General features: G+C 45.3%; 2 protein-coding genes across 6 annotated transcripts; one reads left to right on the forward strand and one right to left on the reverse strand.

Annotated features, from left to right (window-relative positions):
• The first annotated feature begins 220 nt into the window (after positions 1-220).
• LOC142883253 (sorting nexin-14-like) lies at positions 221-19,078 on the forward strand. 5 transcript variants are annotated; one of them, XM_076017979.1, is made up of 32 exons: positions 221-498; positions 662-780; positions 889-1,077; positions 1,270-1,390; positions 1,931-2,004; positions 2,354-2,432; positions 2,510-2,553; positions 2,652-2,739; positions 2,817-2,901; positions 2,980-3,136; positions 3,287-3,362; positions 3,931-3,975; positions 4,064-4,144; positions 4,374-4,488; positions 5,054-5,209; positions 6,002-6,126; positions 6,467-6,525; positions 7,328-7,354; positions 8,812-8,958; positions 9,546-9,678; positions 10,311-10,497; positions 12,327-12,410; positions 13,066-13,166; positions 14,459-14,570; positions 14,766-14,806; positions 15,002-15,121; positions 16,475-16,598; positions 16,703-16,867; positions 17,302-17,397; positions 17,539-17,630; positions 18,234-18,290; positions 18,533-19,078. In XM_076017979.1, exons 3-32 carry the CDS (start codon positions 941-943, stop codon positions 18,569-18,571), a joined length of 2,967 nt encoding a protein of 988 aa, XP_075874094.1. In that variant the 5' UTR covers positions 221-498; positions 662-780; positions 889-940; the 3' UTR covers positions 18,572-19,078. The 5 variants fall into 5 exon arrangements, with proteins under 5 accessions (XP_075874094.1, XP_075874095.1, XP_075874097.1 ...); XM_076017980.1 differs by having other exon boundaries at positions 221-780; positions 18,536-19,078; XM_076017982.1 differs by lacking the exon at positions 7,328-7,354 and having other exon boundaries at positions 221-780.
• LOC142883255 (snake venom 5'-nucleotidase-like) lies at positions 18,959-26,189 on the reverse strand. The gene is made up of 9 exons (XM_076017986.1): positions 25,664-26,189; positions 25,318-25,540; positions 24,934-25,122; positions 24,649-24,846; positions 24,210-24,364; positions 23,431-23,539; positions 23,121-23,270; positions 22,196-22,396; positions 18,959-19,566 (listed from the first exon to the last, which is right to left on the reverse strand). Exons 1-9 carry the CDS (start codon positions 26,168-26,170, stop codon positions 19,397-19,399), a joined length of 1,902 nt encoding a protein of 633 aa, XP_075874101.1. The 5' UTR covers positions 26,171-26,189; the 3' UTR covers positions 18,959-19,396.
• Positions 26,190-26,580: the final 391 nt, after the last annotated feature.

A 26,580-nucleotide genomic window follows, 5' to 3' on the forward strand; every position in this document is an offset into this window, starting at 1 on the left:
AGTTTTTTTTTTTTTTTTTTTTAAAGCAATCAGTCAGTAAATCAATCAGTCCCCAAACAATATCAGCCAAACAACGCCCCACAGCCAGCTTGGAAACGTGGTGCAGCAACGGAACAGCTTTGTAGAAAGTGTAAAGATCACGGTTGAGAGAAATCAGCTCCGCCCCCGATTAATAGCGAGACGCCGCACAACCAGGCTCGCTAATCATGAGACCGTTATCAGACAAACACGCCCTCGCCTGTGTGTCGCCGCCATCTGAGACTCAGTCCACCCGTGTGAATGGTTCATGACTTGCGATAGCATGCTGTGCTAACTGTAGTGCATCAACGGTGGCCTGGTAGTTGCGGCTGGCTGGCTGGCTGGCTTCTAGTGGCTACCGCTGTGTTGTTGTGAACTCGGCGGCGGAGGTGACATCACGCGACAGCCAGCGGGAGCAGCAGCGGTAGCGGCCGACTTCCACCTCATCCTACCCGGCTCAGCGCGGCGGACACGGCCGGGGTGCGTGACAGCCGGAAGCGCCTGCGACATTTTAGCCGCCGCAACCAGATGCATTATTTTTTTTAATTATTTTTTTTTTTTTTTGGACGGCGCGGGACGCTGGGATTTAAAATTCTCTCTAATCCGACAGCTGTTTCGCGTTTGCATCCGCCTCTGCCTTTAGGACGCCGATCCAGCAAAAACAATGCTGCACACTGACGTCGCTGACGCTTCTGGAGCGGAAAAACGGGCCACAACACCAACCGCAGACTCGCATTAAAGCTCTGATACCTACATACGATGGTGATATATCTATATATATTTTAAATACATATTCCCCCCCTCCGCTACCACAACATTTTGATTGTTTCCATCCCAGAAAGTCGCGGTGTGATGTCACATGTTTTACAGTAATATGCAGTAGGGCACATGTGACCCTTGAGGACTCCACAAGGCTGTCGAGATGGGGATCATCGTGGCTCTTCTGCAGAAATTCAGACGCAGGATGAAGGTGGACCGGCTGAGGGAGCTGGGCCGACAGTACCCAGTCTTCTGCTTCCTGCTGCTGGTGCTGCTGCTGTCTACACTGCTCCTGAACAGGTGAACAGCAGTTGCACTCATGTACCGTTAGATCTATGGATGGGCATTAACCATAATGGAACTTTCACGTTATAGTGACAAGCTGAAGGAAAATATATCAGTTTCCATCAACAATAATAGTATAATATAATACAGTATAGTGACTTTTACAGCTCGGTAACTTCTTTTTCCTGTTTTCCTGTGTTTGCACAGATATATACACATCATCATGGTGTTTTGGTCCTTCCTTGCTGGAGTCGTCACTCTCTACTGCTCTCTGGGTCCAGAGTCTCTGCTGCCCAACATCTTTGTCTCCATCAAACCAAAGGCCAAGGTAGCCCTTCCCCCTTCTCCTCCCTTCTGAGACAATGTCAACGTTTTTAAAAACCAACGTGCAACCCAAAATACATTTTGTTTCGCATTGTAGGTCATTAAATCACGCTGGTGTTTTTGTTTGTTTGGTTTTATATTTATTATTTTGACGTGGAATCTTGAATGCTACTCAAAACAAATGCACTATTTTAGTTGATAGACGTCTCTTTTCACTTTATTTGAAAGTATAGGACAGCCTACACCAGGGATGTTAACAGTTAATCATTATTGTCATCATTACTGTTCTCTAATGTAAAAATGGGTCGCATTGGACCCTCAACATTACTTGAGAGTCAAATAATGTTTTCCTTACACATTTTCATTGTGAAATTTAGGTGATTAGGAAAAAATGCAGCTTATCAATGAATCATTAATCGATTGAGAAGGTCAAACAACTAACGATTAATGAAAAAATCGATAATTTGCATCCCTAGTCTACACCGACTAAGCACTCCTCAGGCTTGCTTGTAGAGAAATCTGTCTGTGTAACTTTCTCTTTCAGTCATACCAGCAGGAGCTCTTTCCACTGGGCCACAGCTGTGCCGTCTGCGGGAAAATCAAATGCAAAAGGCACAGGTGAGAAACTGAGTCAAGATGTCGCGCACTGTCAGTGCCTGTTGGCGGGCTGTCGCCATCGACTGCCAGTGAGCATGGCCACTAGTTTCTAGTTATTGTTGCACAGTTTTTATTATGCTGTGTTTTTATTTCAGAAAATATTTTGGATAAGTTGGAAGACATTGTCTGTGAAGACGAAGACAGACTTGTGACATACTGTAAATTTTAATCGATATTCTTCTAGTTGCACTGCACTAAGTGACTGTCTGCCTTCAAAAATGTGTATAACTGCCATCTAGTGGTCAGAAAACCTCATTTCGCTTTTCTTTGTGATGTGACCCCTTCACTTTTTTTTTCTCCGTCTGTGCAGACCAGCTTTACTGCTGGAAAACTATCAGCCGTGGCTTGACCTAAAAATTCCCTCCAAGGTGGACGCCTCGCTGTCAGAGGTAACGCATCAATGACTGAGACCACAAAATTTGAAATGGCATCTTTAGACTGAATAGCTTCCTCCCCTTCCTGGCAGATTCTTGAGCTGGTCCTGGAGAACTTTGTGTACCCCTGGTACAGGTAACTACGTCTTCATCACACGCATTCACATTAAAGTAGCCAGTACGATGTGTTGTGCATAGCGACAGGAAAAACATTCCGAGTTTTTTGTTGTTCAGAGACGTCACAGATGACGAGGCCTTCGTGGACGAGCTGAGGGTGACTTTGCGCTTCTTCGCCGCCGTGTTGGTCCGCCGGACTCAGAAGGTGAAGAAGAATCTGGCCAAGCTGGAGTGCAAACCTGGGTCAATAATAATTTTAAAAACCTATTTCTGTTGTCTCAGGTGGACGTGGCGTCTCTCATCACACAGAAGCTCCTCAAAGTCTCCATGAAGCACATTGAAATCATCAGCAAAGCCAGACAGAAAGGTGATGGCTCTCACCCGGTGATTTTATTCACTGCGAAGCGGGAACAGGAACCCTCTGATTGGTTGTTCTCCCCTGCAGTGAAGAGCGCCGAGTATCTTCAGCAAGCCGCCCTGGAGGAGTACGGCCCTGACCTGCATGTGGCTCTCCGCAGCCGCCGAGATGAGCTCCTCTACTTCCGCAAGCTGACCGAGATGCTCTTCCCGTACATCCTGCCCCCGAAGGCGACGGACTGCAGGTAGGACAGTCACGGCGGAGGCCAACAAGAGTCCATCACACAACGCCGCGGCAGTGGGGTTTCCCCCTGTACGTGAGCAGATCAAGGATCTACTCACCACTTCCTTTCGTTTTCCAATTTCCTGCTGCTTTGTCTCCTCGCTCCTCTCAGATCTCTTACTCTGCTGATCAGAGAAGTCTTGGCTGGTTCTGTCTTCCTACCTTCAATGGACTACTTGGCTGACCCTGTGAGTGGAGACACAGTTAGGAAGGGCTGTTTGTGTCGAAAAACTCCCTCACTTAATACATTGATAAAAAAGAATATATATATTTTTTAAATAGAAGTGCTGATTAAAAAACTAAACACTAAACATGCAAGTAAACAAAACTATATATGTGCAAATTCATAAGATTAAATGTCTGAGTACTTCATCAAGACCCTGGTTTGGTGTCACTTTGATGCAAAAGTTGCTGCAAAAAAATCCATATTTTGCCAACTGACTCATCCTCCACTGATTTCTATCAGTATTATGTGTCGGCGAGCTCCCTGGGGATAGAAAAATGTCCATCCTTTACTTCTTTTGCTGTTCCATGTGCCAGAAAGTGTGTTAAGACACACTGTTCTGAAAATTGACCCTTCATGATGTTAAAAATTGGACTGATGGCTGTTTTAGGATTTATCGTGTGCGACAGCACCGTGTGGTTTGGGGATGTAAAACAAAGATCTGCTGTAGCTGATTTCCCAGACTGACCCACTGACTAACTGGCTGCTGCTGCTGCTGCTGCTGCTGCTGCTGCTGTGTTTGCTTATTTCAGGACACTGTCAATCATTTACTGCTGATCTTCATCGACAACTCTCCTGTAAGTTCACATAAGCAATGTATGGGTGTGCAAAGTTTTGTATTTGAATTGGTGAACAACAGGATACATGTGTGTGGTCTTCTTCTAGCCAGAAGAAGCGACGGAGCCCACCTCGGCTTTGGTTCCCTTCCTGCAGAAGTACTCTGACACGCGCAACAGACATTCCTCGGTGAGACTTCCTGCTCATCCAGGAGAGGTTCTCTCAAGTGCAAGACACCCTGAATACTGAATACTACTAATAATAAACAAATTATGAATATTATTAATAAATATGAAATAATAATCTGTCATAATCATCTGCAGACTAAATCTAGTTTCAGAAGTTTCAGTTTTTTATACTTCGTTTTCGCTAAACCTTGTGTGTTTTTCCCGCTCTTATTGTCTTTGTCCTTTGACAGGTGCTAAAGCTGGAGCTGAAGGAAATCAGAGAACAGCAGGACCTTCTCTTTCGTTACATGAACTTTCTGAAGCAAGAAGGGGCCGTGCATGTGCTCCAGTTTTGCCTCGCAGTCGGTATGTATGTATGTACTTGCAAAAAAAAAAAATCAGTCAACAATGAAATGATTTGACCTCAGGAAAGACTTTGAGGATAACTGACAATGCACTCAGGTTATGCCAGTGGTTCTCAAACTTTCTCTGTCACGCTCCACCTTGGAGGAAGAAAATCTTTCATACCCCCCTCCCAAAATTGGGGCTAGAAGCCCCAAATTTGACGTGGCTGCGTCTTGAGGGATCCTGATGAACCTGCAAGTGGCCCCATGTCTCTAGGACAAAGTTGACTTTTGACCCCATAGACTTGCATGGCCTTAGGGTTAGCGATAAGGCTGGAATTAAGGTTAGGGTTAGGGTTACTGCTGGAATTAAGGTTAGGGTTTTGGGGTTCCTCATGGGCTAGAAGCCCCAAATTTGACGTGGCTGTGTCTTGAGGGATCCCGATGAACCTGCAAGTGGCCCCATGTCTCTAGGACAAAGTTGACTTTTGACCCCATAGACTTGCATGGCATTATGCGCTGCGACTCCAGGTTTCTCCAGCTGATCTTGTAACCTCCTGTCTCCTGTCTGACTCTCGACCCCGCAGAGGAGTTCAACGACAGGATTCTGTGCCCGGAGCTGTCGGACTCCCAGAAGAAGATGCTTCACGAGGAGCTGAGGAAGATCTACCAGACCTACTGCTTGGACGAGAGCGTGGACAAGATTCGCTTTGACCCGTTTATTGTGGAGGAAATACGCAACAGTATGTAATGTATTTTTTTTTTTTTTTGGAAAATCCTGAAGTTGTCCGTTCAAACCACTGACTGTATGATGGACGGAGTACGATGACGATCACTCGTTGATTTATGAACCCACTGTGTAGCTGAGAGATGGTTTCACGGTCAGTAGCACTTTGAGTTACCGGTTCATTCTGAAACTCGGAAGATAAACATATTTGAGTATGTGGTTTTTACTGGAGGTGAGCAGTGATTGGAATGTGCGCACGTGTGTGTACAGTGCGTGCCCCAACTCTGCTCAGTAAGCTGACCACACTCAGTACTGAACTATAGCCATGTGCACAACTGTATGGCTATTTTTACTCAAAAATGGACCAAGTTAGACAATAAAGCCTATTATTATTATTATTATTATTATTATTATTATTATTATTATTATTATTATCACAGCCTATTTTTGGCGGTCCCTGCTGGCCAAACTATAGAATGCAGGGTGTATGCACTAACCCAGTTTTTAAACTGCAATAGAAGGTTTATTAATTTTTAGCGCCGCTGTGGCTCAGTTGGTAGAGTGTGTTGTGAATTGATGATCGGGGGGTTGGTGGTTCAAATCCCAGCTCCAACTGTCCACATGTTTGAAGTGTCCTTGGGCAAGACACTGAACCCTGAATTGTTCCCATTGGTGTATGAGTGTGTGAGTGAATGGGGGAATGAGAGGCCATTGTAAAGTGCATTGGGATACGGTGAAGGTGCTGGAAAGCTATATACCATGATGATGAAAGCAACCTCAACCCAGCTGACCTGCCCTGACCTCTCAGTTGCAGAGGGCCAGTACACGGAGGTGGTGAAGCTGCAGACCATGCGGTGTTTGTTTGAAGCCTACGAGCACGTCCTGTCCCTGCTGGAGAACGTTTTCACCCCCATGTTCTGTCACAGCGATGAGGTGAGCGACCTTGTGTCCAAAGAAGGCTCCTCCTGCTTTTATGAGTCACACCTTCTGTCAGTCCAGCTGCAATAAAAACACACACAGACTAAATATTCATGTGTTGTTGTTTTTTTCTAGAAATTTCTTTGGTTCTTTTGAGTTATTTTCTTCCCTTTACTTGTCCACTGGTCAATATCAGATAGATTGATCAATAGATTGATGTATAGATAGATAGGTGTCATCATCTAAAGGTCTGATTTGATGCAGCCATTGACTGATTTTATCCTGTGTGGGTGTGTGTGTATGTGCACGCGCATGTTAATTAAAATGTTTGAACAGTTTTTTTGTGCTCTGTCAGTACTTCCGTCAGCTTCTGAGAGGAGCTGAGTCGCCTGCCAGGAACTCACGGATGAGCAGGTAGGTTTTTTCACACACACGCTTTTACAGTCTGAACATCTTCGTGTTTGCACGGAGTCAGTTAAAAGTTCAAGGCTATATTTAAAAGAAGCGGCAGCTCCCTTCAAATTTGCAGCAGAGAGAAAGTGAACTCACTTTGCCTCGCTAGTGGTTCGCAGTTTTATTTGATTCTGTTTTTTTTGCATCTCTAGATTTGATAAATTGTTTTCTTTTAATGTGTGCAATCACATACAATAGTCACATTTCAGAATACGCACTTTATACTTTTGAGGTGAACTTAATTTGACCCTAACTCAATTTTGGAATGCACATGTCGAGCTGTTAACAGAATATCAAGGAAAATAATCAACCACAGGAATCCACCACCAAATGTTCTGGTTCAATAGCAGCTTGTAATAATACAGTCCTCCTCATGGTGCTGTACAGTTTGACACACATTGTTTGAGATGACCCTACATCTATGAAACGATATCACTCTGGCAGAAACCTTTTACGTTTTCCAGACATTCCACTTGAATGTTGAATATCTCAAACCTTTTGTGTCAAGTGTATTTTTGTTTTTCCCTCTGCAACTTTACCAAATCTACCACCAAATACCACCAAAGCCAGAAGTCCCAGTGCAACCTCTAATTGTTAGCATTGCTAAAAGCAGCAGAAAAAAACCCTAAAAACTCCTAAAAAAACATGAAACCGGTAACAACTAGTGACCTGCGCGTGCACAAGCTGACTGTTCGCTCGCGGGTTGTGGTGCGCATGTGGCCGCGGCGGCCCTGCCACTAACTCCTTGTGCATATTGTTCCAGAAATAGCCTCAGTTTGGATGACATCCGGTGAGTATAAGGCATCGGTGCTCTGACCTGAACCAGTGGCTGGCTGAGCAGTGCTGCTGCACGCGAGACACAGACGTCATTTGTTGCTGATGGCTCTAGCGAGGAACATGTGCAGCATTTTGAGAAAAAAAAAGAAGAAAAAAAAAAGGAGCAAAACATAGTTGAAACTCCACGTTTCGCTCTGGGACCATCGCCATTAGAAGTTCAGTTTATCTAATGAGCTAATCACATTGATTAATTTCTTCGCTAATCTAATTTCACCCCATAGAACGGCAATTAGCGCAGCTCCCGTGTTCTAAATGCTAATGAGAGCAGATAGAGGAAAAGTCTTTAATCAGCTAATTGTGTTAATCATCGAATGAGTCGTCATGAATCAGGTTTTTAATCAAGCTAATTAAATGGCTTGCCGCTAAACACACCGCATCCCTGTCTTGAAAGTGTTGAACTTTATTTATAGCTGCCTTTTTCCCATTTTTTAAAAAAAATTCTGATATGATTTTTTTTTTGTTTCTTAAAAAATGTAGAGAGCATGTTGGGGATTATTTTGTAATAGGCGCCATATGATGCTAAATTCATTTTACCGTCGATTTCCAGCATTCACGTGTGACTCTAGACTAGTCGTGGGCAAACCTTTGACTGGTGGGGCCACGATGGGTTCTAAAATTTAAAAGAGGGGCCAGAGCAGCAGTAGATGGATGGAGTGTTTTGGTGACCCAACTCATAGGAGGAAAAAATATATCATGGGATATGTACAAAACGTACTTTAATGTCAACTGAAAATCGAACCAAAGCAAAGTTGCATCAAAATCAGTGTCTTTGAAGCCCCACGGAATTTAGCTCTCTATTGAAATGACAAAATGAAAATGAAATGAAATTAAACAATTGATGATTACAGCTATTTTACGACTTACTAACTATTAATATAATTCAAGTTCGGTTGGCTGGATTAAACAATTTAACGGGCCGCATATGGCCCCCGGGCTGTAGTTTGCCATTGCCTGCTCTAGACTGTAGTCTGGATTCTCCAGAAATCAGAATAGTCCATCCTTCTCCTCACAGGGAAAGTCAAGTACACAGAAATGCTCAAGCTAAGTTTTAGCAGGAGGTTGCAAACAGAGGGCTAAATATGCATTTTTATGGACATTGTGGAGGTTTTTCTTGTTAGGATGCTTCACCGAGAATAGACAGAGTTTTAGGTTTTACTAGTAGGAGAAGTTTACGTTACAGCTCTAAACCTCGGCCAATAGCGAGCCTCGACCCCCTCCAGCTGCGTCCGCCTCCCCCGACCGACCAACCGTCCACTTCCACTCTGCACCGTCCGCTCCATCTCGGTCACCCCACCATCGCACTGTGTCTGTGACTGTGCGTCCTCTCTCCCATACTGCCTGACCCGCGGCCTGCCTTCTCCCTGCTCTTGACCCTGCTGGGGGTTGTTGGGTGGAACGGGGCTTGTGTAGTTGCTGGGACTGGAGCCCGGAGTCCCCCTCCTCACTGTTGGCCGCCTCTGGCAGCTCGTCACCTGCATCTCTTCACTCGCTCCATGCCCAGTCCACGTTCACCACCCTCCCATACGGCTCACTGTCCTCCCGCCACCCGTCGCCCAAGTAAGTCGAGGTTCACCGCCACGGGTGGCCACCAGGGTGACTCCCAGCCAGACGCCTTGCATGGCGAGACTGTTGCATGGGATCCCGTCCTGTTATCACGTCTTGTCTCCTCCTCCTCCTCCTCCTCTCTGTTTGTATTCAATTTTTTTTCAACGTTCAGGCTACAGTGCCGCCTGTTTTCGTCGCCATCATGTCACTCGATGGAACAGCTGCACAGATGACATGATCTCGTGTAACCCTCAAAGTGTGAATCCCCACCGCCGTGTGCCGTGTTTGCTGTCTGCTGTCTGCTCTTTAAACAAATGCGAGATGTGAGACGGCTTCTCAGTGACAGTTTGGCCGCTTTGCTTCTTTTCGCCACATCGTCCGTCCGTCCCTGATTTGCCAGCTGCTGTGCGCTCTCCTTCACCCTACTCCTTCCTTGTCCCCGTTTGAGACCCCTCCTCCTTTGTCCCTCCTCTCAAGCTGCATGCCCTCTTTTTTGTTGTTTTTTTTTTATTTTATGCGGAAACCTTGCGCATCTGCACCGTTTGCCTGTTTTCTCTAATAACACTTTGCCAAACCGGGCCGCCCCCCACCCCCTGCAGGAGCACGTCGAAGAGGGGCGAGTCCTTCGGGATCAGCCGCATTGGCAGCAAGATCAAAGGGGTGTTCAAGAGCACCACCATGGAGGGAGCCATGCTGCCATCCTACGGCGTGGTGGAGGGCGAGGACGACATGGTGAGAGCGATCCGCTGTGAAAACTAACAGCCAGTCTTTTAAACACAAGTCGTACAGTACAGATCCCATACGGTAATCAGCCTCGGTGTCGTTAGAAAGTGTTCCAAGGCCTTCAGCAGTCAGACAGCTTGTGGGGGGGGGGTTCAAGGCCTTGGTGCTTCTCATCTTCTTGTGTGAAATCAACTAATGCAAAATTAATTTTAAAGTTGAAGCGCCACATATTGTCGCCTCAACCAGTTAGCTGAGCATCTCCACAGATTATTATGCTGCTATGCGTTTCCTGCACCACTTGATGGCATCAGTGAGTAATGGAAACCAAAGTCTCTCTCAGCCAGCCAGCCAGCAGCAGCAGCAGCCAGCAGCAGCAGCCAGCAGCAGCAGCCAGCATGATGGTCATGTTCTCCAGCTAGACTCACCAGGTTGTTTAGACAGCAGCAAACCACAGCATGCGTGCCAGGTTTTAGAATCATGTGTTTGGGTTTTTGCCTTTCTTGTTGGTACAGCATGACCGGTTTGTGCTCAGAAAAAAAGGATTGCACAAAGTTTATAAATTCAGTGTATGTGAAATGTGGCATCCATCGAGCCCTGTGTCTGCGCAGTCAACACTTGCTTCCTACTTCCCTGCGTCCCAGGTGGAGGAGGCCATGATGGTGCTGGAGGACGACTCCCCCGTGGAGGCGGCGTCCACGCCCAGCACCCCCCGGAACCTCTCCGCCTGGAACATCACCATCCCGTACATCGACTTCTACGACGACGACATGAAGAGGGAGCGGATCCCCGTCTTCTGCATCGACGTGGAGAGGAACGACCGCAAAGCAGGTGAGGCGCCAGCTGGAGGAAGAGTTTGGCATTGGAACTTGGTGGGAAACTGTGTTTATGGAGTTTCTGAAGAAAGTACATCTACAATAATACAGTCTTAAAATCTGTATAAATATAGACATATTGTATATACGCTACCAGTCAAAAGTTTGGACACACCTCCAACTTTCTACACTGCAGGTAGAAACTGAAGACCTGGAATATATGAGCAAGATATATGTAATTGTGCAACAAGGAAAATTATTATTTTACTTTTTATTGTTTCCTACATAATTCCATGCGTGTTCATACGTAGCTTTGATGCCTTCAGTGAGAAACTGCAACGTCAATAGTCATGAAAATGAAAAAAAAAGACTTTAAATTGTGTGTGTCCAAACTTTTGACTGGTAGTGATTATGTCTACACGCACGCAAACCAAACCCTCTTTGTCTGAATTGTGTGAGAAAGGAAATTCCTGTAGTGATGCACACCAGCACACTCCCAACAGTCTAAAAGGAACAATATGAAAGAAATGAAAAAAGTCTGCAAAGCTGTTTCATAATGAGCATTTTGGAAAGAGGCGGAAACATCTCACCAGTCAGCTCTAATAAATCTCATTATTTGTCTTGCGAAATCCAATCTTCACAAAGCCAGTGGGGCTGACCTAACCAGGAAGTAGTCTGGCCCAACAACCTCCGCGCCGGGTCACCCTTTCCATGTCGAGAGCGCCGAGGCGGAATTGAAATGAACCTTTTTAAAGTTTGAGAACTAATCGGAAGCCGTGAATGAGATCAGTACCGCTGTGATCGAATATAAACTCTTCGGTTTTGCCGGGTTGACGATGACTTCCTGAGGGTGAAAGACGGCCTTCACTCACGTCTTTAGATTTGAGCCGACCGAGCGCTTCCTGCTAAGCCTACGACTGGCTGCTCCGCTCCGTTAACCCACACTTTCCTCTCCAACGCCTCCAAATGAAATGTTTTTGGCCCTATTAAAGCCGAGCGCATCATTGATACCCGGGTTAATAGGATGTACTCAGTTCTTGTAGAATGACTCAGAATGTCCTGTCGGATCCCAACCCAGACTCGGCACCATGGGGACACATAGTGAGATGTTTATTTTTTTCCCCCCGTTATTTGATAAAGTAAATGGCATTGTTGGAGCCGCTGTAATTCAGCTGTCCACGTGCCAGAGACAATTATCATTCCTCAGCGGGTGAGTAATGAAGTAGAAATTGAAGCCTGAGTTGAGATTTGCCACTAGACGCCGTCTACAAAGCATCGATGGTGGAGCTACATTAGTTACATCATGTTTGCTCGGCTCTGGTGTGACTTTGTGCGATTTTTTTCATAGGTCTGCAAAAAAAAAATAAATAAAAAAAATCCACTTCAAAGACAATGCAGTGGTTGTTATTTAGTATTCTTAAACAAAGTTGAAATCTTCAGTAAAATATTTAGATAGATTTAGATAGATTTGTAAGACATTCTGGGATGAATTTCTGAGAAATATTTGTTTGTTTCTCAGGAGCTCAACATGGTTGGTTGGCTTGAACCGCTTCATGTCACATTTACAAGAAAATCAACGTTTCCGAGTGCTGCTGACATAGTCACCAAGACTCTTCGTATATAAAAACAAACAAACTTGGAAAACAACGAAAGCGTGATGACTGCTGATGGTCTTCTTCCTGCATTTTCTATTTTGGATGGTGACTCAATGACTTTCCATCCGTTATATAACGTGACGAGACTCACCTCTCAGTCACCCGGTGGATCCTCCCAGTCTTGTTGTACTTACCCGTGACGCAAAAGCCCCAGAGTGGACCTGTTATCAATCTTTGTGTTTGTTTACAGTGGGCCATGAGACCGAGCACTGGTCCGTGTACAGAAGATATCTGGAGTTCTACGTCCTTGAGTCAAAGCTCACAGAGTTCCACGGTAACGTTTCCGCATGCTTGCGCTCTCTGCTCTGCCTCACGTACGAGAGGCCGTCCTCCAAGTCACCCCAAATTCCAGGGTGGGCGGAAACGGTCAAGTGGTAGAGTGTCCGCTCTGAGTTGTGGGTTCAATGATCCCACCGCTCACTCGGGGGATGATGGGTCAAATGCGGAGAACAAATTTTGTATCCTTCGTAGGGATGCAAATTATAGATTAATTCATTAATCGTTAGTTGATTGACCTTGTTGATCGATTAATGATTAATTGAAAAGTGGCGATTTTTCATGAGAACCTAAATTTCACAATGAAAAGTGTGTAAGGAACACATTATTTAACTCTTCAATAATGTTGAGGGTCCAATGTGACAATTTAATAACAAACACCCTAAACATGTATCCTCTGACTTTAAGTTGACTTCTAATGAGTCACATTTCAACTTGTTTTTTTTTTTTTTAGGTATACAGGTGTACACCATGCCATTTAACAAAAAAAAAAAAAAAAAAAAAAAACGGTGCAAAAAAAAATTCAATTAATTGCGACTAATTCAATTTAATTGATTAAATTCTTAATCCACAATTAATCGATGACTTGTTAACATCACTAATCCTTCGGGATGTGACGATCACCGAGACTTCAACTCTTCCATTCCCTGTAGGCTCGTTCCCCGATGCGCAGTTGCCTTCAAAGAGAATCATCGGCCCCAAGAATTACGAGTTCCTCACGTCGAAGCGGGAGGAGTTCCAGGAGTACCTTCAGGTAGCTGCATGAGAAGAACCAGTTATTCAGCGCTGGTTAAAAATGTCACACTGGTTTGTCACAGATGGATCTGATACAGGCCTTTCATCTGTAACATTTGCACGCCCCTGAGGTGAGAGCTGATTATGTAAATGCACAGAAAAGTGTAAGGAAGGTGACAAAAAAGACCCACTATAACCATGCAGGCTAATTCAATAAGAAAACGTTTTTTTTAAGATATTTAAAAAAAAATGACAAGCATCGATGCACAGCACTCTACAAGGTTTGGCTGAGCAGGGAAGCATTTGTCCTTGGATGACTGTTTCAGAAATAGAACTATTTTTATTGTGGAAAAAATGTATTGAGTGTGTCAGGCCCTTGAACAGCCTCACCGATGACAAGAACATGAAGCAATTGTTCCAAATGAAAAGAAAATTTTCAGTGTTTCCTGTGGCTGCAGTCGAGCTGCTGCTGCTGCTGCTGCTGCTGCTGCTGCTGCTGCTGCTGCTGCTGCTGCTGCTGCTGCTGCTACTCAAGAATCAGACACAGCGCCGGCATTTCTTTTCTTTAAATGGTCGCCTCTATCCTTAAAGGCCCCTTAAATTGCAAAATGTGTGATAATATATATATATTTTTTTACGTGTTGTGTTCAGCAGCAGAGACAAACTGAAAGATCTGGATGTCCTCACAGTGCTTGGCAGATGTATGTGTCTCCAGCCTTTACTGAACCTCCTGTCCTTTTCCTCTGTGGCTCCATTGTCCAGTAGGCGTTGGGAAATACTGGGTTTCAGCTCTTTGTGATTTCACAATTGGTTTGATACATTGCTGATAGCTCATCCAGGTCACTGGCAATGTTCTGAGTGTGGTGTTGGTGTTGGTTTTTGTATCCTTTCAACCATGCAGATGCACCAACAAAGTATCAGTTTTAGTCTGCAAACAGACTGTTTTTGGGAATAGCTGTGGTGTTTTATGGAATGTTTATTGTGCGAAGTTGCTCTGTATAGATTGAGGATAAAAAACAAAGCTGTGAAATCGGTGTTTAAGATGGAAACTTAAATGTTTCTGGTCACACGGCTGATTTGAATTAAGCTGAATTTACGTCATTTGTTTCTTTGCTAAGCTGAAACCAAATGTTTTTAGTTGGATCTGAGTTTTTTTTGTTTTTTTACTGGGATGACTAATGCAATGCTGCTGCATTGGAGCCTTGGGAGGAGAAATAGGTATCTGGAAGCACAGTACCCTGAAACGTTTGCACAGCAGCACAGCAGCCAGCTAACACTGCCGACTGCGTCTCCATGTTTTTCCCCTCGCAGAAACTCCTGCAGCACCCGGAGCTGAGCAACAGCCAACTCCTGGCCGACTTCCTCTCCCCTCACAGCGTGGAGTCTCAGTTCCTGGACAAGATGCTGCCCGACGTGAACCTAGGTACAGCGAGAGCCTGCGACAGAAAATTGAGTGATAGATTGCGTGTGAGCGCCAGGACTCGTCGTTCATGCTGTGGAAATGTTGGCCCAAACCGACCTTGGGCTTTTGAGTGGAAGAATGTTGATGATGCAGACAGAGGCGAAAGAAAGTGACAGAGCCATACATCAGCTGAGATGAAATATTTATGTTTTGCAGGTAAGATCATCAAGTCGGTTCCCAGCAAGCTGATAAAGGAGGTGAGAAATGCACTGCTGCTTGTTTGTTTTGCGTGCACGTGTGGTTTTTCCGACGGGTTCCTCAGCTTGTCACCTCGACATTTTCCGTCATCGCACAGCAAAAAGTTTTGTCGTATCCCCAACCCTGTATTTAAATGAGTCATGCTGTTTTCACCAGATGTAGGTATTTCTCCAATCTTGTGCTTTCTCTGTCAGAAAGGGCAGCACCTGGAGCCGTTCATCCAGTCCTTCTTCAACTCCTGCGAATCTCCCAAACCCAAACCGAGCCGCCCGGAGCTCACCATCCTGAGCCCCACGTCAGAAAACGATAAAAAGGTTGGCCTGTTATCCTTTTAATCTGTATTGCTGATGCCATTGCACAGAAAGAACAACACAATGTAGTGTGTTGCGTAGAGTGCAGTATCAGGAAGTAAAGTATGTGGGGAGATAAGAATAGATTATAAATCAATAGAGATACACTAGAATGATTTGAAAACATCGACTACTCTATAATTATAAGACAAAAGGTCTAATATTTCTTGGAAATGCATTTGGATCAGCCATATTTGCAACAGCTCTCGGCTTCTTGTTAGCATTAGCTATCCACCAAAGCACCATCGCTACAATCAAATTTTTTCACTGTGTCTTAAGGAGAAACAATGTTGTTCACCAAAAGAAATCCTACGCTACGTTGTTTTTTCCCCCCTCTTTTTAGCGTGAAAATGTCATCCCGCTCTGCAAAAGCTGTAGCTGCCGTGCTAATCCCATTAGCAGCAGCTGGGCTTGCGCTCACTTCCATTCTACCATTTCCGTCCGCTTCTGGATTCTTCAAAGTGCTTGTCGCAAATAAACAGAAGACGATTGCCGCAATGTTAAGATAGATAGGGAGAAGGATGAGTGAGTGGAAATCTTGGGGGAAAAAACAGCAATCCGGTTGCCGTGCGAGCTTGGTCCCTCTGTTACGCTCAATATGTGCCCCTCCCCCACCCCCACAACCATATAAACCCGGAAAGATTTTTTTCTGAGGGCAAGGTCTCCCCTCCCTTGATGTTTGAATTCATTGTAGCATTTATTTACACTGCAGGGTTTTTTTTTTTTTTTATCTCCTTCTGTTAAGAGAAAGATTAAACAGAAAAGTGGGAGTCCAGCCCAGGTTTAAAGTTTGCTACTGTTGCCATTGCTGACCAAGGACATTCTGGGTTACTCATGTGCTTGGGGAGATGGAATCTTTGACTGAGACATTTAGTCTCTACGCCCTTTAGATTAAAACCTTTTGAGTTGTTTTCCAGGTTTGGTCTTTGTCTCATTCTGAAACCAAGGTTTCTTTTGCTTCGACTACCATAGAAAAAACAATACATTTTGCCCCTTTGAATTGATTGACAGTTAAATGATCCGCAACAGCAACAACACAAACAAAAAAGGCTCTGACCAGAACGTTGGTTTGAAGTGGCTACAAACTTGGCAGCAAGTCCTGAATGGGGAGCATGGCATTGGTCCAACCTCCCATTAGTCCGACAAACTGCACATTGTTCCGACCTCCCCTAATCCTACTGGGAGGTCGGACCAATGGGAAGTTCCCCCTGAATGGACCTGCAGGTTCTTCCAGGCCAGTTGGTACACGTTAACCTAGCAGTGAGTCCTGGGTTCATCCAGGCTCACGACACCCAAGTGACTCCTTTCCTTTCCCAGCTCTTCAACGACCTCTTCAAAAACAACGCCAACCGCTCCGACGTGGCCGAGAAGAGACACAACCAGAACTACTTCCTGGAGATGATCACGGTGGAAGGTGTCTACGACTACCTGATGTATGTTGGTAAGCCGAACGAGTCGCCGCCCCCAGCAGCCACACCGACGGACAGTCATTTCTGTCTCTGTGTCTCTCTGGTGCCCTGCATTTAATTTCATCTTCCTCTTGAGGTCGAGTCGTCTTCCACGTCCCGGACTGGCTGCACCACCTGTTGATGACCGGCAGGATCCTGTTCAAGAACACGCTGGAAGCCTACACTGACTACTACCTGCAGTACAAGCTCAACCAGGTGGTGCAGGAGCACCGGCTGGTGTCGCTCATCACTCTGTTGAGAGGTAAGCTGGAAACAAAGGCAGCGCCGGTCCGTCTTCCTCCCAATTCCCAGAACAGGCATGGGCCAACTGTGGCCCGGGGCCCATATGCGGCCTGTTAAGCTTTTTAATCCGGTCCGCCAAACTTGAAGACATAATATTAATAGTAAGTAAGTAGTAACTGTATTTCATCATTTTCTTCAGTCTTTTAAGAGTAATTTCAATGAAGATCTAAATACTGCAGGGCTTTGAAGACACTGATTCTGTTGTTATGCTTTTGTTCATTTTCAATTGACATTAAAGCACGTTTGCTACATATCCCATGATATATTTTTTCCTTCTATCCGGTGGGTCACCAAAACAAATTTCAGAACCCATTGTGGCCCCACCAGTCCAAAACTTTGCCCACCCCTGGTCTAGTAGATGAAGACTCTGCATCATGTTTGTCCCTCACACAGATGCGGTTTTCTGCGAGAGCAGCCCGTCCCGCTCGTCTCACGACAGGCAGAGGAGAGCCAAGAAAACGTTTGAGGAGATGATGAGCTACATCCCAGGTATTCGCTGATTTTCTCCTATCAGTGTAGTTTTTTTCCTTCTTGACGCCTCCAACGATTCCTTTCATTCGAAAGACAAATGCGTGACGCGTATGAACGCTCAACGTCAACTGCAGGCTTAAATTTGCCGTTTGTGTTCAGATTTTGTGGGCAAATGTATCGGCGAGGACGCCAAATATGAAGGAGTGCGTCTCCTCTTTGACGGACTGCAGCAGCCGGTTCTCAATAAACAGGTACACACACTCACAAACACACTCACAAACTCTTCAGCCAATCGGGTTGTGACTTCATATTAATTGACTTCGGCATTCAGTCTTTGTTAATGAATTTTACTTTCATGTTTTGTGAGACTTAACATGTGACCGATGATGTCAATCACTGACCCACTTCAGCGCTCTCGTTGATGATTGTAGTAGTGTTTCTCCGAGTACCAACAGATGGCCCAGAACTTTGTGTGGGGTTCCCCAAGTGTCCATTCTTGGACCGGTGCTATTCAACATGTGCTTGTTGCCACTCGCCCAGACTATTATTAGGGCCTTTTTTTTTTTCTTCCTCTTTACCTGGAACCTGAAACCTGTAATTAGACAGCAGAGTGCCTCCCTTTTCCTCTAACTTGTTGGCTTGACCACTTTTTTTTTATTTATTTATTTATTTCTTTTTACCTTCTTTGCGACAAAAAGCACTCGTTATTAAGAAACCTTTAAAAATCATTCCATTGCCAAGGGAATGCGTAAACTTACTTATTAGCCCTTTGTTTGGCACCATCCCTCTGCCTTCGTACCTGTGTGTTAAAATAAAGACATTTTTTGTGTTGTTTTTGCTGTTTCAATTTCAAGCTCACTTACGTGCTGCTGGACATCGCCATACTTGAACTTTTCCCCGAGCTTAACAAGGTACGACGGTTGCTGACCTCGCTATCAAAAATATGTCATGCATTTCAACTCCTCCACATTGTAGTTCCACTTAAGAGAAGATGCATTTTGTGCTTTGAATCCAGTTGTTTTTTAGAAATGTTTATGCGTCAAGATGGAAATAGTTGCTACTTTTAGAATTTTTTTTTCAGACAAACCGAGTTGTAGTATGTGTGTTATAGAAAATATAATTAGATATATATTTTTTTTTAACTTTTTTTCAGCAGGTGCAGAAGGAGACTGTGATGGCTCCTTGGATGTAACATCATTGTCTTGGAATGCACAGCACTGGACAATATGCCAGTGCCTTTTACTCATTTTACTGGTTTCACCTACTTGGATGGACCTGTTAAAACCTGTTCTTTGTGGTGTTAGTGGATCCCCCCAACACACACACACACACACTCACACACACACACACTCTGGGCCCTCGCTGCCTTCTACTGTCCCCGTCCAGACACGCAGGCTGGAACCCTTTTAAACCTGCCAAGGCCAACATGTCATTTGATATGCTTTTAATTCACAGATAGTGATATTGTAACGTCATATTGCATCCGCGGTGCCACGGGATTGGCTGATACGGCTACTTGTAACTTGTGTGCCAATGGATGTGGATTCTGGCCAGAGTGAGACGAGATAACGCTCTATGGTTGTTTTTCTCATTTTATTTTATTAATAAAAAAAGTTCAATGTGATGTAAGTGTATTATTGTTTTAAAGTCAAAAGTGTTATGAATGAACGACAACAACAAAAAAACACTTGGCTCTTAACTGTGCGCACTTTCTGTGTTTTTTTTTTTTTTTTTTTAAGGGAGAGCCATGCTGTCCTGCCCCTCACATTGTATGAAAATCAAATCAACTGTAAGAAACAAAAACCCTGATGTGTTTCAATGTTACACTTGGATGGAAAAGACAACTTCGAAAAAAGTTATAATAACATGTGGGAAAACATACACTGAGCCCACGTTTCCAACCATGACCTCAGTTCTTCCACGCCTTGCAAACCAAAGGAAAAGGAAAAAAAAAAAAAGCTGCTGTCCAACGGAGACTGAAAGTCAACTTCAACCACGTCCCCGAGGACGCTGTAGTTCATGGCAGGTTCCAGAGGCCCGCCGACAGAAATAAAGCCAGCAGTAGGAAGCCCAGGCTGGACGCCGTGATGGCTGACGAGCTGCTGAACGTGATCCGTCCCTCCACCGCCGGGTACACGCGCTTCATGTCCGAGACGTATTTGGAGAAAACGGAAATGTCCATGTCGCCTGAGAGAAGGGAAACAGAAAGGCTAGTTGTCATTCTCCAGGCATTTCATCGCAAATGATGGCGCGCCTCCGCCTGCTGCTACCGTCCCTTCCAACGCCCTGAGCTCTCCCTGGGCAGCTGCAGAACCAAACTAGGAGGCATCTGTCTCTGATAAATCACCCATGGCCCGCTGAGTTTGCATACCTTGCCGGAGAATGCATAGAGTAAACAAACATTGTTTAGAATCAGGGAAAACCGCGGCCATGTGTGCGTCTTTCTTTCCTGGAGGACGACAAAGCGGAAACCCACCTCAGAATGTATAGACGGAGCCAACCGATTATCAACTGGCAGCGGTGTCATCAGCGGTGAAAGACATACAAAGGGATCGACGCCCTTTCGCTTTAATGAGTCTTGTTTTTTTTGCATGGAAGCCAAATGGGAACGGTCTCAGCCGGCCACATGTGAATCGCGATTAGATCCGACATGAAAAATGCTGCACTCTTACGAATGTTGCACTCCTCTTAACAGCAACATCCTGTCATTGATGATACATCCTGGTCTTGTTATGTTTCTGATATCGACTTTCCCCTCCGCTGTTTCTGATGTGGTGAAAGGTCTTTTTTTTTTTTTACCCCCTTAGAAAGATCTAAACCAGAAAAAAAACATCTCCGTGCAGCAAAACGCCGCAAGATCAGACATGAGGCAAAGAGAGCAGATTTTTCTGTTTTTTCAGCTTTTCCAGTGATGACGGATCTGGCGTCTGTGCAAACTGTTTGGACATTGGTGGTCTGAGAACAGAAGTCACATCTAACACTGATGACATGACCTTGATGTTGCTGAAATGCCGCTGAAAAGTCTGCACAATGTTGAAATCCACTAGAGCGGATGCCCTGTTTCGGCATTTTCAACGTTAATGTGGATCCACACCCAATGAGCCGATGACCCAATTTAACACATCTGTAGCAATGGTTCAAAAAGAGAAAGCTCAAACTGTGCCTCTTGCTTCATTCTGCGCTGATAGCTTTAACTTATGTGAGCCGTGCTGGCTGTCTTTGCCAGGTCTACCTGGTAAGATTGAAAAATGAAGCAGAAGAATGGTCTATATTTTGCCAGGTTCCTCCCTCACCCTCGCTCAACACAGAAGTTTACACACACAGGTGCCACCCAACAACGTTTAAGTTCCTTAAAACCCAGTTTCAATTCCAGGTTTTTACCCTTGGTCACAGAGAGTGGGTGGTGAAAGTCTATCCCTGCCAAATGGGAAACCCTTGAAACTTTCTTTCACTTTGGCCACCCTGCTGTGTTTCCTCAGCTGTTGCTTCTTGTCACGTGTTTGGGCTAAATGGCTCCTGAATTCACCTGCCCTTTATTACACATTTAACATGCAAAACTGCAAGACCGGTGAAGAAAAAGCAGCGCCAAAGCTGTCCGTGAATGTCAGGTCCAAAACCGAAGCAAAAACTCAAACACGTCTGCCAGTTCAAAGAAATGTTGCCCCCTGAAGGCTGAATGCATCGCAACGCTAGAGAGAGCACCCTTACTCCCTGCAGTTAATGACTTGAGTGACAGCACCTGGCTGCAGTTCATCAACAGGATCACGCTGCAGCTCAGCAGCTCAGTATGACTGCAGCAGGCAGCAGAGGAGGACGCCGTTCGGCTCGGTCAAGCCACAAACAGGCCACTGGTATGAACATCAACTGCCCACACTCACCGATATTTTAATTGAAAATGTTTATGGTTTGTGTTACAAGTTTAACTATTCAGATGAAATGATAGAAATCGAGCTGATTGTGTTAAGAGCAGTATTAATCCTGTTTTGAGTCTTGTTTCATGCTGCTAAACAATTTCTGTCATTTTAAAGCAACAGATTTAGGTTTGTACTATTTAAGTTAAAATTGTTCTATAAAAGTAGTTTTGATTACCTTGGATATTTGAAGCTCTCATTAATAATAGATTCTGTTTCCATTTGAAGGTTTACAACCTGAAACTTCCTACTGTAACCACAAATAAGAATTGGAAAGAGGAAAACAAAGAGTTGTTCCATGTTCCAAGGGTGACCAGGTCAAGTTGGGCAGGAGCTGAACAAGCTAGATTCATTTGACAGTGAACTGTTAACACCTGGTAACGTTGATGTCACTTGAGGAGCTAGCGTTAGCTAAACCTTTAAACTATTAGTATTTTTGCAGAGGTATTATTGAGTCAAAGACAGCAAATTTTGGACTAGTGTCGCACCAGGACAACACAGTGCTCGTCATCAATCGAAAATATGTATTAAGAGAAAAAAAATCTTCCTGCATTTGGCCACAGTAGCCATAGAGTCAGAAAGGCATTCTGGGAAATATAAATCTGTTGTTTAAAGAAAAAAACTTAAGCACTAGATTGAGGAAGCAGAGAATGTGGTGGGTTGGCGGGACTGCACTCTCGCTTTTATGTCATTTCCTCTGGCCAGCCATTCTTGGAGGAACATCAGAAATTCTTTCTGTCTTCACTTTTTGTCTTTTCAGCTGTATTGTAACACATTTGTAACGGAACAAGTGTCCAAAATTGACCAGTACTGCTGCTGCTACTACTACTACATGGACAAAATGGGACATTTTATTTTAAGCTAGTGGTTTGCCACAGCCATTTCCTCTAAGCTGTACTTCCTACCTGTGTTGTGCCTCAGCAGCCCGTTCTTAATCATGTTGAAGCCATCGCCCCCGTCCACAATGTATGAAGGCATGACGACGGTGTAGATCTTCTCCGGGTCCAGGGGCTCATACTTTGGCAGTCGGCAGTCGGTGCAGAGCATGGACAGGGACACCACGCGTTGGTCCTGAGGTTTGGAGAGGTCGTACTTCACCCTGATGCCTGTAGAAAAATGACTCCTGTCAGTGATTGTTGAGCCCCGTCGAGAGTTTTTGCAGCAATACAAACTGTGAAGCGAAAAGTTCTGAATCTGAGCTATTCTGTTAGCATCTGCTGATGTGCAATCAAGAACTGCACCAACATTAAATAAAACAAGCAGACAGTGCTGCACGATTGCTTAAGCCAGGGATTTGGTGTCGAACCGCCTGAACAACATTTGCGGTCACATGACTTCTCTTTACAGTTTCTTAGATCGTTTGAGTTTCGCCCTCGTAAACGCAAACCAGACCAAGTAAGAAGTTGGACAACTATGCATCAGCGCAGGAAACGGACCTTTCGGTGTGAAGCTGACCTCAACAAATTAAATGTGTTTATGAGTTTTTTTGTCTTTATGTTGAAATAGTTTTGCAGAGTCAGGACTGAACTGTGAGATTTTATCCCCTGTACCTTGTCAGAGGAAGTGAAAATTCATGTTAATTGATCTGAGAACAGGGAAGAAAAATTTGAAATTGAAACAAAAACTGTATTTTAACTCTCACTTCCGCACTAACTTTCAGTTTACTTACTGAAATGATTAATGCTGATTATGATTATTTTTCACAGGAGCCAGCTAGCCTTAAAAGTATGACTATATTTGTCCACATCAAAATCTTTTAGATCCCAAGTCTGAAGGAAGACTATATTGTGGGCCAAGAGTGTTGGAGGAAGAAAAAACAGGATGTTAAACCTGAAACTTGAAGAAATTCCCCAGACATGCTTCCGTATCTGTGAACGGCGTGCTCAAATGCCATCTTCATTGTTGAGCCTTTTATCTTGACAAGGTCAAAGGTCCCTCCAAACGGTAAGACAGTGAGGATCTCCTCCATCGTTATAGAACCTGTGAGTTGAGGGGAAACAAACTTCTAATTTCAGTGCAGGGTGGCTTTGGTGGGGAGGAGTGTGTGTAACTGCGTGGGGAGGAGTGTGTGTAACTGCGTGGGGAGGAGTGTGTGTAACTGCGTGGGGGGTGGCGGGGGGGAACAAAACAGGAATGTTACCATTTTTGTAGCGCTCGTCTATCGGCGAGCGAATGGCGCCGCTGTTGAGCATGCACAAGGCCACGTGATTCCACTGGCGCTCACTCGAGTACTTGACATTGTGATGAATCTGCCGGTGCAACGGTGACAAACACGTTAAACGGCGGTCGCACTTGACCGCGTCCCAGGAATGTCCTGCTCGCCCATGTTTGGTACTGTCTGTTTATTGCCCAGCCTGCCGCGCGTCCCTCCGGTCGCCCGCGCCCCTGAAACTCCTGCAGCTTTGACGTTTCATGAATTCCGCCCAGCAGTTAAAGTTAACAGTGTGCATCCGCGGCTGTTTACACACTCTGAGGGTGAATAAATCAATTAGTGCTCCTGTATTTGGCTAAATTTACCAGCGTATTTACTGCTTACTACTATTACTTACTTCCTATTTATTTACAGTATTTATTTACCTTACTTTGTTTACTTCTCGGGAAGACTGTGCTTCAACACGCAGTCCAGGAAATGGGCCTTTTTCTGGTGTCACAAAGGGCGTCCATACGTCATTGGTACGTCTCCAAGGTTAGTAACAACACTCCTGACCTCACCGCCACCTTTTTCTCCCCTTTTAAATATTTAGACATAACCTCGCTTTTAACAGGGGGCTGTAAACACAGGAATAAGTACCCAGTCTTTTGTTTTTAGCAACAGTTTCCTCGATAATTTGTTATGCAAGGCAGCGTTATGTATTGAATAAGATCTGAGAATTGTACATAATATGAGACTCTCAACCCAACGCTGAGAGTCACTCTTACCATCGCGTCGCAGATCAGGTTGCCCAGGTTACACTCCCGGAATCGGCACTCTTCGAACGTGCCGTTGAGGTAGACGAGGGTCTGTCCCACGTACTGGGATGAGTACTTTACCAAGGATTTCCTCCACTTCCGGATGTCAGCGAGAACATCTGGATCTGGACGGGAGGACAGAGAGAGAGTGAGAGAGGGAAAACCTTGGTACCAGAACCAGAGTTGCACACAGAGTTGGAATTTAAACTAGATGAGACTTGAAACTAAACTAAACTAAAGTTATCTCGGTGCACTGTTTTCTTTCATGGAAAATGACCAACAGAAATCCACACAGCTGCCAAACAATCAGTCAAGAATTGCTCCCTCGGATAAATGTGTATTTTTAACCTTTCAGCCCTTTATAAAATATAAAACCTAAATGAGCCTGTGTCGGCTCGTCTTGCTGTACCCTCAGGTATGCTGCTGTCCATGAGGATGGGGTTTCCTTTAGCTTCCACCACATTGCCGGCTTCGTCGAAGGTCACTTCCAAGCGTCCGAGGTATTTTCCAAAGGCGAATGCCTGGACCACCGGGACGTCTCTCCCGTCGTCGGACCTCACCATAAATGGGTAAGGGCCTGCTGCCACCTCGGTGGACGGCGGCGTCCCTGCGGAGACAAAGTGTGGGTTTCTAGCACGGCACCGCGCCTCTGGCTGGTATTCAGAGCTGCTGAATACGATCGGCAGCAAAGTACCGGTGTAAAGGAACGTGTTGGTGTGTCCTCCGATCACCACGTCCACCCCTCTCACACGCTTGGCGATGTCCTGATCCACGTCGAAGCCAGAGTGTCCCAGGGCGATGATCTTGTTGAAGCCCAGCGTCTGCAGCTTGTCCACCTGAACCTGGAGTGCCTCCACTTCATCTGTGAACTTCAAGTGCGGTCCTTGGGGAACAGAAAAAAAAAAAAAAAAACCCCAGGAAGGATTATGTAACGTGGTCAGGGGTACGCTCTCGTGATAATGATGGAGCACGAGTGAGTGCGGCTTTGGGAAAAGAGCTGGGGAAAAAAAACATTCATGTAGTAACAGTTGTGGCGGATTGAATTCCGGGCCGGGAAAAGGCGGCTGTGTCTTCATACCTGGCATGGAGAGAAAAGGCGTCTCTGCTGAGGTGTAGCCCACCACCGCCACCTTCTCCGAGCCCACAGTAAAGCTGGCATAGGGACGGTAGTAGCCACTCAAGTTGGCGGTCAGAGTCTGGTCGGGAATGATGTTGGCACTCAGCACAGTGCAGTTGACTTTCTGAAGGAAGGGCTTGATGAGACCCTCCACCCCGTTATCAAACTCATGGTTCCCCAAAGCCTGGGGATAAGAGACGGTGGCACTGTTTCTCAGAAGTTTCATCATATTACAGTTTTGTAATTAATAAATGAATTATTGTACACATAGATGGATATATACATAGATAGATAGATAGATAGATACCATGGCATCATATCCAAGTTTGTTCATGAAGTACGCCGCTTCTGCTCCTTTGTAGTAGTTAAACCACACGGTTCCCTGAAACTGGTCCCCGGCGTCCAGGAACAAGACGTTCCTCTCCTTTTTGCGTATCTCCGACACTTTAGTGTACCTCCTGGCGACCCCGGCGAAGCACGGACCGCTGCTGGGACACTTTCCGGAGTCCACGCTGGTCTCCTCGAGCCGCGCATGGTTGTCGTTGGTGTGGAGCAGAGTCAGCGCGAACGTGGACGCCGCGGCCGGGAGCGCAAAGTGGAAGAGTGCGGCCAGCAGAGCGCAGAGACACGTCCAGGCGCTCATCGTCGCGCTGCGCGTAAAAATAGGCACCGGCGGCCGTGAGCGCGCAGCACACACGGAGGAGGGGGCGTGGGCGTCGAACTCCTCTAGGGAACGCGGTGCAGCGGCAAGTTGTGAGAGGGGGTCAGAATTATCGGGAGGGACTTTGGGAGGCAGAGTCGACGAGGAGCGCATCTCTGCAACAAGTTGGCAAGAACTGTGTGTGTGTGTGTGTGTGTGTGTGTGTGTGTGTGTGTGTGTGTGTGTGTGTGTGTGTGTGTGTGTGTGTGTGTGAGACAGATTACCTTGAATAATTCAAGTATTCAATGCATTCATATCCACATTATTAGTGCCCAGCCTATAAGCCCCCATAGTTTCAACATCAAAAAATAATTTATTTGAAAATTGGGAATTGGAATTACTTCTTTATCAATGAATAAACGGGAGATAACTTTTTTTAAGAAAACTTTTTATTTTTATTTTTAGAGAGGCAGACCCATATTTCAACAGCGCACAGATGAGCCAAGATCTGAACAACAAACAAACAAACAAACTGACTTGCTCCGATTGGAATAGACCCCTGGTTTGAGGTCCAGGCATCTTGA

The sequence above is a fragment of the Nelusetta ayraudi genome, unplaced genomic scaffold, assembly GCF_046127955.1.
Source record: "Nelusetta ayraudi isolate G7.1 ecotype Tasmania unplaced genomic scaffold, CSIRO-AGI_Nayr_v1 ptg000007l, whole genome shotgun sequence".
Lineage (NCBI taxonomy): Eukaryota > Metazoa > Chordata > Actinopteri > Tetraodontiformes > Monacanthidae > Nelusetta > Nelusetta ayraudi.